General features: G+C 35.9%; 1 protein-coding gene across 1 annotated transcript in view; it reads right to left on the reverse strand.

Annotated features, from left to right (window-relative positions):
* Positions 1-1,008: 1,008 nt before the first annotated feature.
* Positions 1,009-12,993, reverse strand: part of LOC109859099 (protein Wnt-10a) — a 15,805-nt gene continuing 3,820 nt past the window's right edge. The window contains exons 2-4 of the mRNA XM_020436999.1: positions 8,067-8,320; positions 3,418-3,701; positions 1,009-2,247 (exon numbers count right to left, since the gene is read on the reverse strand). Of these exons, the coding sequence (XP_020292588.1) occupies positions 1,720-2,247; positions 3,418-3,701; positions 8,067-8,320 (1,066 nt within the window). The 3' untranslated portion in view covers positions 1,009-1,719. The remainder of the gene's footprint in view (positions 2,248-3,417; positions 3,702-8,066; positions 8,321-12,993) is intronic.

A 12,993-nucleotide genomic window follows, 5' to 3' on the forward strand; every position in this document is an offset into this window, starting at 1 on the left:
ATTAAAATCAAAGTGTAAATTGAAGATATATTGTAGAAAATTAATCATGATGAGGATTTATTCCGATAATCACTAGCTCGTGTTTACAAGTCATCTCTGTGCCGATCACATACGTATCGCGCGAATCGCGGTACTTTATCTCTGATCATCTTGCGTCGTTTATTTCATACAAAATCAATAAGTTCCTTCTCTCAATGTATTTTACCGCATTGAGAATCACTACGTTGTCTTTTCCTTCTTTTTTTATTTGTGGTCTTTTACAGATAACTGAGATACAGATACCTGCTATCCTCTGCTTCTCTTCTGGTTTTTCCATATCTTTGTGTATCTTTCTGTCGATTGTCGAAACAAAAGAATTACCATACAATGAAGCTTGTACAAGTGATTATTGGCTTGTATTAAAGAACGACACTCATGCAGTATTGACATATCTATGTTCACTTATGTTTTCCACAAAAGATAGAAGTACTTCATAGCTGGGTTTTACTTTTTTTAGGAACAATTATACATATGTGTGACTATTGCGCATCAGAAATCAAGATTACTAAACGTCAATTTAACCGATAAATTTGAAAAGAATCATTGTTAAGTAATGTTGTGCAGCAATATTATAGCTATAGTAGTGCAGGAGTATATTATCTAGACACAAGTAATATTATAGGAATGACGTAATAAAACAATTAGCCTTGATTGTTGAAAAACTCGGCACAGCTTAGTTCAAATACAATTTTTTCTCGGCAAAGATGGAATTAGCATGGATCATTTTTTCAAAGTTTTAATAGTAATTTATAACAAATCAATAAAAAAGAAAATTGTAAATTTTTTTATAAATTAGAACAAAAAACAAATTTTGCAAAGTGTTTATATTATACAATAGATAAGGATAATATAATAGATAAGGGAATAAGAACGTGTGTAGGATTAATCTAAATAATAATTTAATAAAATGTTTGAAGACAAATAACTGATATTGTTTGTGAAGGAACTCTCTTTATTGTACGCGAATTATTAAGTTGTGTACAATTATGTCCACCGAATAGAGGACACATATTTTTCGTCTAATAATACTGTGCTGGAAGAGAAAGGTGTCTTACGGCTTATATAAAAGTTAAAATATCAATTAAATATCAATTAAATAAAGCGTTATAAATAAATTAGGTTATTATTGCTTTGTCTATAAATTAGTTTCTAGTATTCACACACGCTATGGTTCGCGCTAATTCTCTCCTGATATGAGTGGATTTCTGCAATTGATTCATATTTCTCTCATACGTTCAGTCGGAGTACAAAAATCGGATTTTACTAATAAAGATTATTACATTTCAGTATCTCTTTGCGAAGAAAAAAAGAGAGAGAGAAAGAGATTCAAAGGTAGCAGAGCGATCTGTTTTATAATCACACGTTCTCCAGGATCATTCAGGAAAAATTGTTTGTGTTTAGTAATACCAATAAGAACCATTCTATCAATTTTCTGTCTCATATTGGCAATCGATAAGCTTAATAACACGATATTAATTTTTACACATTTTATATAAGGGATTCTCGCGTGCAAATATGAAATTTCCAATTTCTTTTCTTTTTTCTTTCAGTCGATCGGTTTTTGTTATTATTTTTGACTTAATAGTAAAATAAAAAAGACCGCCTTGATTTCTATCAGTTTTTTGAGACTTTTATCTTTTATTTTTCTACTCTTCTGTTTTTCTCCGCCAAAGTTCCGTCTCACTTGCAAACCGTGATCCACTCTTCTACCGTGCAATTATGACAGTGCACTACGCAGCACCAATGGAATTTGCACATGCACCGCTCCGTTCGTCGTTGTCGCACAACATTATAACCTCTGCCGCAGCACAAACTGGAGCATCCGTCTCCACCTGTGCTAGTCTTGTTGCATCTGCGACCGGTCGTGCCGGCTACGTCAATCTCCGGATCACGTTCGCAGAAATTGGGCGATTTCTGGTAGTAGAACAACTGCTTGGCAAGATTCCGTGGTTTTTTTTTACGATCAAGATTGCCGCGATGTTTCTTTTTCTGTCGATCGGGTCGTCTCCGACGCTGTCCCCGAATTTTATTTGGTATCACATCTCCTTTGATATTGTTCTGCGTTACCAATACAGCGTTTCTGAAACGGTTCTTGAGGGTTTTGCCGACTACCCGAAAGTCCGGTGTGACTTTCCAGCAGGTCTTCAGCTCGCACGAACCGGACATTCCGTGGCACTTGCAGCGTACTTGCATGTTGCTGGCTACTGCCTGTAATAATTAAGTAAATATGAATTTATAAACATAATGTAACGTAAAATCGAAAGTTTAAAAATACAACGTTTATACATGTATTCTTCATTTTATTTTCTGCTGAATACAACTAAAATATATAGCTTTGCGTTTCAGTAAACTGAAAAAGATCTCGTAGGTGAACTGACAATACTGAGCGACAAAATCACAAAAAATCACCTCGGTTGACTTTGTACAAAACGGTCGACCGACTTTTTCATTTACATCTGTCACGGCCGGGTCTCTTTTTCGCTGTAGCTTTCGGTTCGACGGACGAGGCGAACGTAATCGAATCGTTCCTTTAGATTGCGCGATGTCCACGGTGTTGCAAAGTTGGCTGAAAAACGCCGGTTCTAACACGGTGTACAAACAGCTGCTCGGATGCGCAGAGCGCGCAAAGTAGTCAAGAAGGCAAAGAAAAGGAGGGAGAAGGAAGAAGGGCCCAGTTTCTTTTAAACAAAGAGGTGTCGCGTACAAAACAGTTAATGAGTCTACGGCTGGGTGGTCCAGCCTGGGGCTACGTCTTAATAATGTCGAGGCGAGAGAGCGAACATGGAGAGGTCGATGGAAGAAGAGGAGGAGTCTTTTCTCTCCCTCCCTCCCTCCCTCTCTCTCTCTCTCTCTCTCTTTTTGTCTATCTTCTTCTGTTTCTCTTTCTTATCTATTTCCTCTCTTTTTCTATCACAGGAGGGAAGAAAGAAGAGCTAAAAAGTAAAAGAGCCGTCGAAAAGTCGGAAGAAAGGACGAAGAGAGAGAAGAATCGCGCTCAAAAAGAACTCGAAGGAACTTCTCACGGATCCACGTACGATGGCGTGCGCGCTATATTATTCGCGGGTGGACACGGCACGCGATTGCGAAGTCGCTTCCTCTCGAGATTCCCCGTTGATCGTTTAACGGTACGTTTCTTGCGCACGACTGCTTTAAATGGCGCATCATTTATCGTGGGGATACTATGTGTTTGTGTACACGGAAGTCTCCATAAAAAGACGATATTTTGTATGCTTGTAGTATAAAATGCGTACGTTTTCTTCATTGATAGAATTGTACAATATTTATGCATATATATGATTTACGTCCAAAAAAACGAATAACAAGTATAGAATGAGCAAACTTAACATGAGTTACAAAAGTTGCAAAAGCGGTTCTTACCAAACGACCAGCTTGATTATTATGTAGAATCACTGTAGACTGTATGTCGCCAACTTCTTCCCGCGGGTCTAGGAACTGTTTCGAGAATTCTATGCCGTAGTCAAGATTGTGAGAACAGCCACCCCATTTCCATTGTACGCCTCTGGCACTCGCTGGGATTTTACCTTTATAGCTAGACGGATCGCAGCTACAAGAGATCAAGCGACCCATACTACAGGCACGAGCTACGTTGTGAGCCACGCCAGCTGCCGAAATCGCGTAGGCAAATGCTGTCTCCCTATATCCTGTAACAAAACGTGATTGAGATAATCGGCCGATTTTACTTACCTTTTGTCGCCTTATATTTTGACGAAGGCGTATTAGCTCTTTTTTATGTGATTGATCTATTAAATGTCGTCTTCATACACAAAACTTTATAGTTTTTAATTGTGTAGAATGATCGGCCAATAGGAACCAGATGCAGGGCGTTATTTGCAAAGATATAGTTGAATTTTTGTGTCGAAACGTTTCAACTTTTATTTAAGTCATCTTCAGTCGACAATTCAAGTGAAAAAAAATAACACTTCAACGATATACAAAATTAGACAGAGTAAATACAATGTACAGATAGATGTGTCATGCTGAGAGAGTGAACAAGAACTTCTTGTAAATAGTTCTTGTGGCCGATCATTCTACACAATTATTTTTATATAAAGAACCCGAGGACGTCCCTCATATACACAAATTTATAGTTTTTGTTATTATAGTCTTCTAAAAATATAATTTTATTGCTTAATAAATTCTATATTATGCTTTGTTTCTCAGCAAATACACTAGGAGTGTGTATTAAGTATTCTTTTCCCATCGCAAGCAAAGGAAAAAAACATATCGGAATACAATAATAGAATTACAGGATTGTCAGATATATTTGTAAGTGGTCACGATATATATATATCGTCAAAACACGATATATATATATATCGAGACACTAAAAGAAAACACTTGCGTTCCGCAGTTGTCTTCGTTAGCAAATTGCTGCTCGTGGTCGGTGACGAACACGACATTGGATAATGCAAGATAATATATGCACGATAACGCATTTGCTTCTTTCTGTTCGCGCATAAGGACAGAGATCATGAAACAGCGAGACACCGCAGCAGTCGAGCTTCCGTAGAAGGAACTTCGGTAGCAAGTTCGGGACAACGGAACAAGACGATGAGCAGACAGACAAACAGACAGCCAGCCATCAGGCGCGGTTCAGTAGTAGATTATTCAGCGGTCCGTCAAAACAAAGCGCGGGCATCAGCAGCGACGGCCGGCAGGCATCCGCATGTATAAACGATTTCTCGCGACGGGGTGTCTGAAACAATGTAATGCCAAACTCCGTGCGCGCAACAGGCCAAATCGCGATCAATTTCTCGCCCGATTTCACATGAAAATCGCGTTGCAAAGCATATTTTTGTTTTAACAGTAACAGCTAAACAAGTTTAGAGTAATAGATTGTGCCAACTTGAAAAGAATTTAATGTTTTCTCCGTATGTGTAATATCTATCAATAACTTCATTGAAAACTTAATAATAGATTTGTAATAAAATTTATCTGAAAACAAGGCGATAAGGATAACAGCAATAACAAAAAATCTTTTTAACCACTAGATTAGATCTAGAAGTAGATCAGTCGCAACAAAATGGGTCCGTTTATTTGTTGTTTGAGTAAAGACGTAAGGATAGCTCGCAGCTGATTGCGTCGATCGCACGGAACTCGACAACGTTAAAGAATCTCCTCAGTAAATGTCGAAAATTGTCTCCGGATCAGAGAATTTCTCCGAAATCTTCCAGGTTGATAGAAATATTGGAAATGATTGAACCAGAATGATGACCACCAATTTTAAACGCGTATGCACTATCAGACTCGATATTGTGTCTCGGCGCCAAGACTGTTAACGTCTACATCGAAAAGCGCACGTCTACTTAGTAAACCGTGACCGAATTCGAAAGATACAACAGGAAGAAGAGATTCTTTATATAGCCGGTAGAAGGGGTTGGTTGTAAGCTTTTGCTATATACGACTATTGGTAGCAAAGCAACTGTTTTTTGATGCAGATAACTGTGCCGCGAAACCATCGCTGTTTCTCGACAACGAAAGGGACGGAGAAAACGTGTAATAAATCTTCTGCGAGAAGTTATACATCTCTCCTCTCAAGGACAGTTCGAGGAGAATCCGAAAAGGACGGTAGAAAAGAATTCTGAGAGAAACGCATAGTGCGATCTCTGTCTCTTTGCAGCTTGGCGCAGCGACGTAGTGACGAATAGTGCCCTACGCTATTCCCGCGTGTCAAAAGCTCAAATCACTATTTAGATTACTCAATAGATAGCACTTGCGCGAGAGAAGTCTCACGTTCTTCGAGAACGGGTAGTTCAAAGATAAAACAAGTTCAATGAGTTCGATTGTTCAATTAACTATTGTTTCCCTTAGTTTTGTTCTTATTTTCTATAATTTATTACTTTCTATGATAATTATAGACTTTGTTTTCTATAGTATTTATTATTTTCCATAATTAAATTCTATAATTAATACAGAAGGTTAATTGATACAACCAGTTTTTATGAACATCTTCGACGTTTAAATAACGTCGACTTCTAACAAGGTCTATCACGTCGTTATTTTTATGAAATCTTTGATGTCAGAATCTAAGAGTGAAAAAATTACCTGAGTCATTTAAAAATAAAACAGAACATTTATATATATATATATATATATATGTATATATATATAGGTGTTTCCATATTTATAACTATAAATCCTGTCATAGTGCAGTGTCAAAGGCGGCCGTTACGAGAGAGCGCGACAGCGGACTCCGGTCTTCTTGTGTGGGCCTTGCGCACCGGTCGAAGCGGCCAAAGATCGGTTCCGTGTACTTTTCATAATACATTAAGTCGTTTTGCTGAAGTCCAACAAAATCGTGACGATAGGCGAGAGAGAATGAGATAGGGGAGGAAAGGGGGAAGCAGGGAGCAACGAGAGGGCAAAGAGGACCGTGTCCGAGCGACTTAACTATGAACGACTCTTCTCGAGAAGCCGGGTCCGAATTCGATACGGTAGATTTCTCAAACGCGGTCTTCAGACCGTCTCTCTCTCCCTTTCTTTCTCTTTCTCTTCACCTGGAGCCTATCAATATCTTTAAAAAAGAAACGCTTACGGAGATGGTGCGTTTCTCAAAAGCTTACTGCCATTTGATTCTTGAAAAACGAAAATCTAATAATGACCAAGTGATTGTTGTGTTAATATTATAGGTAAGCAACGAGTCACTTTTTTGCACATCTGATCCTTTTATCACAACAAGTACAAGAAAGTTTTGAATGAAAGGCGACGTGATTAAAAACAGACTCAAAAATTTTATTCTTGCGTCAACACGGAATTATTTGCTGCAAAACTTAATTTTCTTTATCAAAACACATTACATTTGAAAATAAATAAAATAAGAACAATGTGGTAGAAACGAAAAGAAAATGATTTTGCTAACTGCGAGAAATGATGTTGAAGAGTATTATAATAATTTCTTAAAATTTTTCTCTCGTTAGAATTCTACGATTGGTCAGACGGGTCGCTTTACATAACTTTCGAAAAAGTCGTAGAATCGACACCTCCTCCTGTCTCGCAAACAAGAAAAGACGTACCGATTCACAGGCAGATAACGAAGAGCTGAACGGGAAGTTGATTTCTGAGTCTCTCTCTCTCTCTCTCTCTCTCTCTCTCTCTCTCTCTTTCTCTCTCTCTCTCTTTCTTTTTTTTCCGCGGACGAACTTAAGCTTTCAGGTCAGGTGCGCTCGATGTCGCGCATTCGCCCGACACAATATATGTTTCCTCTTTCGGCGCACGTACGCGCTACGACGAATTTATATGTCACACCGGAATAGGCTGGCGGCCGTGAGTCTTCTTATGGAACTGGGACAGGTTTTCGGGGTCCGTCGCGAGTAGCTTACGCTTTGATTTAAGGAAATGTCTCGTCTCGCCTCAACCGTCCCCGTCAACGACGTCGTAAAAGACATATTCGTGTTCTCTGAGAAACTTGAATATAGCAATTACGTGATGAAGAATCATCGAGAACTTTTGTTCATGGATGCGAAATATCGCAGAGTATAAATTTCCGATTAACAATTTCCGGTTTGCATGTGGTTTGCATATTTTGCTTTTTAAACATAACATATATACATTAACATATATAGTAGAGTAGTTGAAAAAAATATTATATTTGCTACATTATATCATATATATTTATAAAATAATAACATTTTTATTTGATATATGCCTAACGTAAGATAGTAACAAAAATATAGTTTTGTAATGTAACAGACACGTCGTAGATTTTTGAAAATGTGTGTGACACAATATATAAAAAACCTCTCTTCCAAAAGTATATCTTTTTCTCTTTATTGTTTTTCATATTATTTTATTAGAGTTATTTTATCAGTTATTTTAGTTATCTAATCGAGTCTTACATTTTCCATTTGATCATATTTATAGCGCAGTTGTGTTTATTTAAATTGAGACTAATTTAATAATTTAGAAAAAAAATTTCAGTTTGTCATCAGCGGATCAACGGATTGTTAATCACGAGTTCAGAAACTAATCAAATTTTGATCGTTAAGAGAATTACGTATTTTTCGTACCTCGTTGAAGAAGAACACTGTTTTGCTGAAGTCTATTTCGGAGAGTAATGGACGAACAGTTCCATCTATGCCACGTGAACTGATATTGGCACTCAGATATAGCCATTTGTAACCCTTTAACTGCAGCCATGGTAGCATCGGGATTTATATAGCAAAGCTCGCGTTTCTCCTTCGACAATCCTGGAATGCCGCCACAGGTGATGTCATTGCCATTCATCCAATTATCTACGGAGTTGCTCATCAGACAAGTTGCGCTGAAAAAAGTTGTAAACTAACAATTTATATATGTCGCCTATTTTTTCAATCATCATAAGCGGAGTTACTATTAAACTATTATATGGTGTAACAACTAAACGTGTATAAATTGAGGCCATGATTTTTTTTCTATCCAGATTAAATAATCTAAAAAAATATATATTTGATAACAAGTGCAAAATCAAATTTGATTTAAATCGTAAAGATTTGCTTGCTCTTGCTGGTTGCGAACAACGTACTATTAGTTTAGCGTGTGTCGAGTGTGATTAGTGAGGACGTGTGGAAGCATAAAAAGATTGGTCAAGCTTGCCACCTGGTTAAACTCGTGAAACTAATTATCATTGAGTTCGTCGCGCGAGTAACGGTGCGCAAGTAATTGTATTACGATCATCGATAGCATTAAACTACTAGAAACTTAACAAATGATTAAAAATTTACATTCTTCATTTTTAAAAATAGCATTCAAGCCATTTAAACCACGTTAGTGTCATTTTTATATTAAATTTTTTATATTATATTTTTTATCGTTTTTATATCGACGTGGATTTCTCAGTTCATCAGGATTATAAAGCAGCCTGATACAAAAAAGTCAAATATCAAGTGTCACAATCAAGTTTTTTATTTTTTTATTTTATATCTTTTTTTAACAGTAGCACCGATGCATTAAAGACAAATACATACATTTAATTAGCAGTTAAATAAATGAAAACTTATAAATTTATTTTTACGTAGTATTTTTAAAACTTTCTTTTCTGTGCTAATTTTATAATAAAAATTCACAGAAATATCAAATATTCCAAAAGTCGTGCGCATCTCGGAATTTATACTGATACAGCATTATCAATCGTGACAGGCTAGTGCACTGATTTTACAATCGCGCGCGGGCGGCTGAACCTTTCGCGCACGCGTGCAACGCGCACAAGCATCCGTTTTTCTTCGGCTTTACGAGGCTGAGGGTCAAGAGGTGCGAACGCTCTCAAAAGAACTGATAAAACCATTTCTGTCTCGTCGCGTCTGTTTCTGCCATTGCGCACCCTGTGAGAGAAGGGGAGATGGTAAAAGAGAAAACTCAACTTCCCCGTCTCCCTTTGTATTTTGGCATTCGTTCCCTGCTTAGTCGCGATAACGGCATCCATCTCTTAAGAAAAAGAGGAGCTCTTAAAGCGCTATCTTAAGCGACGGCTGCTGCCTAATGGCCGCATATTACAGCGTACCGGGCGTTAATTAATTTTGAGGTGGAAGAAAAGAAATAGCAGACGCAAGCGTACGTGTTATATGTACAATCTGGATCGCATGCATCCAAGAACGCAAACGAGAACGAAAACGAAAGAAGTTTGATTGGTGCTGTGAAACAACAGAATCTTAAAATTTTTTATATCACACCGTTAATTTTTTATATTCTTTTTATTATTCGTCAGATATATTTATATACTTGATATCTAGTATTACGTAGATGCACGCTGTGTTGCAAAGGATAGATCCTTTGTTAAAACCCATAACTTCTTTTCTATAACATTCTTTAAAAAAGTTTAAAAAAATTAAGCGTTCTTTCAGATTATAAAAAACTAAATTAATTATTAATTAATCAAAAACAAAATAAAAATAAATTAATTTTATGAAAAGTTATGTAAGTTGTTAACATGTAAACATATGGTCAAAGCTTCTTATCAATAATCACAGAACTTGTAAGATGGTCAGCGCAACGCAAAAAAATCGCCGTGGTATTCTATACAATCATTAATCTTTTCGCAGCGCCTCTCTCTCACTCTCTCTTTCTTTCTCTCTTTCGATGGTTTATTTTTTCATTGGCGCGGCTTTTGGAGAAATTGTAAGGCTCTGCAAGATGTCACAGGCAGATACAAGGCTTTTCGTGGATCGCTTGGTTATCTGTGGGGACAAATTAGCGGACGAGCTTCTTCTAAAGTAAAAGTTGTGTATAGCACCCGCGTGAACGAAGAAACAGGAGCAAGACGAAGAAATTGGCGACAACGAACGAGGATAAAAGAAGAGTCTCGGGTAGAATGGTTAATAATAAGAAGAAAAGAGGAAAAGTTCCGGGGATGATACTACTACATAGTGTGAGAAAGAACGACGAAGAAGAAGAAAACTATACGGAGAGAAGATGAGGATCGCGAAAGTTATTGAGAGCTCCCATTACCGGTACATCGTTGCACCGCTGCTATCTTTCGCGCTATTGATGATCTACCGAAAGCAGATTAATGATCTTAACTCTCTCAACAAATTGTTGAAGGCACCGCGTACCTGCGGAGGAAGTCGGATTGTATCAACAGATTTCTCTTGCTAACATCTTGTCTCAACTTCTTTGCATGTGCGTGTGTCTCAATTTGCAATTAAGAAACAAGTTAGATACAAAAACATTAATTAGAACGCGCAAAAATTTGTTACATTTTTTTATGTAATTTGTTTCTTTTAATTAGAAATAATACTTTAACTTTTAACATATGTATTGCATGTATATATATATATATATATGTTACTATTTTTTCTATGTATGTATCTTTTATGTATATATAATTTAATTAAAAACCTGATGCTACTTTGACTAAAATAGTAGATCACTTATTTCACGCGAAAGTAAAAACCAATTAATCGTTTTCTAATTTGTTAATTCTAGAATCTCTAGGCAAGCAAAATATAACATTGCATTACTAATTAAAAGATAAATAGAATTATATTTTTTAAGAGAGAAATTTAAATTGTGAGTAAACAACCTACGTATATTATATGGATATTCAAATTAGAAATTAAAATAAATAAAAACAATAAAAATATATATTTTATTGCACGAGCAATTAGTGCATTGCTCTTTTAATAGTATGTAAATTCTGTTTCGTTTTGATCGTATTCGATTTCACGAGAACCGTAGGGCAAATCCGATACGAGATACGCAAGCAGATATACAACATTTTTGCAATAATCCAAGGGGTCACAAAAGAATCCAAGATGGCAACGACGCGGAGATGTGCACGTGTTTTATTTAATCCTCTCTCTCTCCCTTTCTTTCTATTTTGCTCACAAAGATGAAAGAGAAACACGGTTTGGAATTTCGCGTCTAATGAGATATATCCAGTAGGAAGAGAGACTTACCTTTTTCACGATTCGGACTCACGAGAATATATGTAGTAGATATCGAAGTGCCTTACTCTTTGTTCGATTTTATGAGAGTAAATTGATTTCGCGGCAAGTACAATATAGAAGATGCAATAAACTGCGAATTATGTTCTACAGATGGTATCTAGCGTTTATGATGACTTGTAGAAAAAGCTTTGCAATATAATTTTCTTTTAGTTCGTCACACAGTTTCCAACAGTTTCTAGTAAACTATACATGTACATTATATATAGAATGCCTTATACAAAAGAATATCAGGATTCCATATATTAGTTTTTATGTGATAAACTATATTTATTTAAAACTATAGTATTAGACACTACGGAAAAGTAGCAAAACGTCATAAATTATCTTCTTTCTCTCTCTCTCGTAAAATTATTAAATTATTACATATCTTTTTAAAATCACTTTATCTAATTTTCATTTATATATATAATATATTTATTTTATAATGATATATGCTTGAGTTACATATACTGCGACGTCCATCAGAGAAAATCGTACACACGCGTCAAGACGTTAAAGACATGAGTCGCGCAGTCGCGACGAGCGCGCGCGCGAACCAGTTTATTGACTATTATATCATCAGAGTTATAATTCATTGCCGTCCTGCTCGTATAAATGTCTATATGTGAACATGCGTGAATCTACTCACACGATCGTAATCACGTTCTGTGTTCCCGGATGCGAGGCGTAATTATTTACAAGAAGCCGCGTGGGTCTCAGAGAGAAGCCTGTCGAAACTATCACTATTAACAAAGAGTCATTCATGTGTATATATTTCAAAGACTTATTGGCGAATCATCGGTGATTATTCGATATGTATCTCGCAGATGACGACAAACGAGAAACATACATATATATGTATATTATCAAGAAATCTCACGATTGTAAAATTTATTATTTGACACTTTAATGCGCGATATATCGAATTTTACGGCTGTATTGCTTGAATGCGCGAACTTTGTTTATTGACGTGATGACTTAATAAAAATCTTGAATGAATTGTCAAACAATATGTTGACATAAAGTAAATTGTCAAAAAATACCACTATTTTAATATGTAAAATAATATTATTTATGAAATTTTTTAAAATATATCTCAAAGAATTATGTTTTCCGACTAAAAATGGTATTTACTTTCTATCTCGTAATAATTTATACTTTCTTAAATGTACTTTAAATATACACATTTATGTTTATATATTTATACAATTTTTTCTATTTATTTTGAATACACAGTTTGTCTTCAAAAGGTTCACATAATCGTCAACATAATTGTTTTATTAACACCTTGACGCCGGGTTCTTTTGGAGCAGACTTTACGCGGAACCGGGGAAAATTCGTGAAATTTCGGATAATTGCGATATTTTAGAAAAACTGTTATAACTTTTGAACCACTTAATATTTTTCAATGAAATTTTGAAGAAAAAGAGAGATTACTTTTTTGCATAAGAATTGATACTTTTTAACTTGCAATTATTAGAAATTTTCAACTTTTTTATTTATAAAGTAAAACATTTGACAAACGCACTTGCGC

This window comes from Pseudomyrmex gracilis, unplaced genomic scaffold, assembly GCF_002006095.1.
Source record: "Pseudomyrmex gracilis isolate BER0280 unplaced genomic scaffold, ASM200609v1 scaffold_237, whole genome shotgun sequence".
NCBI lineage: Eukaryota > Metazoa > Arthropoda > Insecta > Hymenoptera > Formicidae > Pseudomyrmex > Pseudomyrmex gracilis.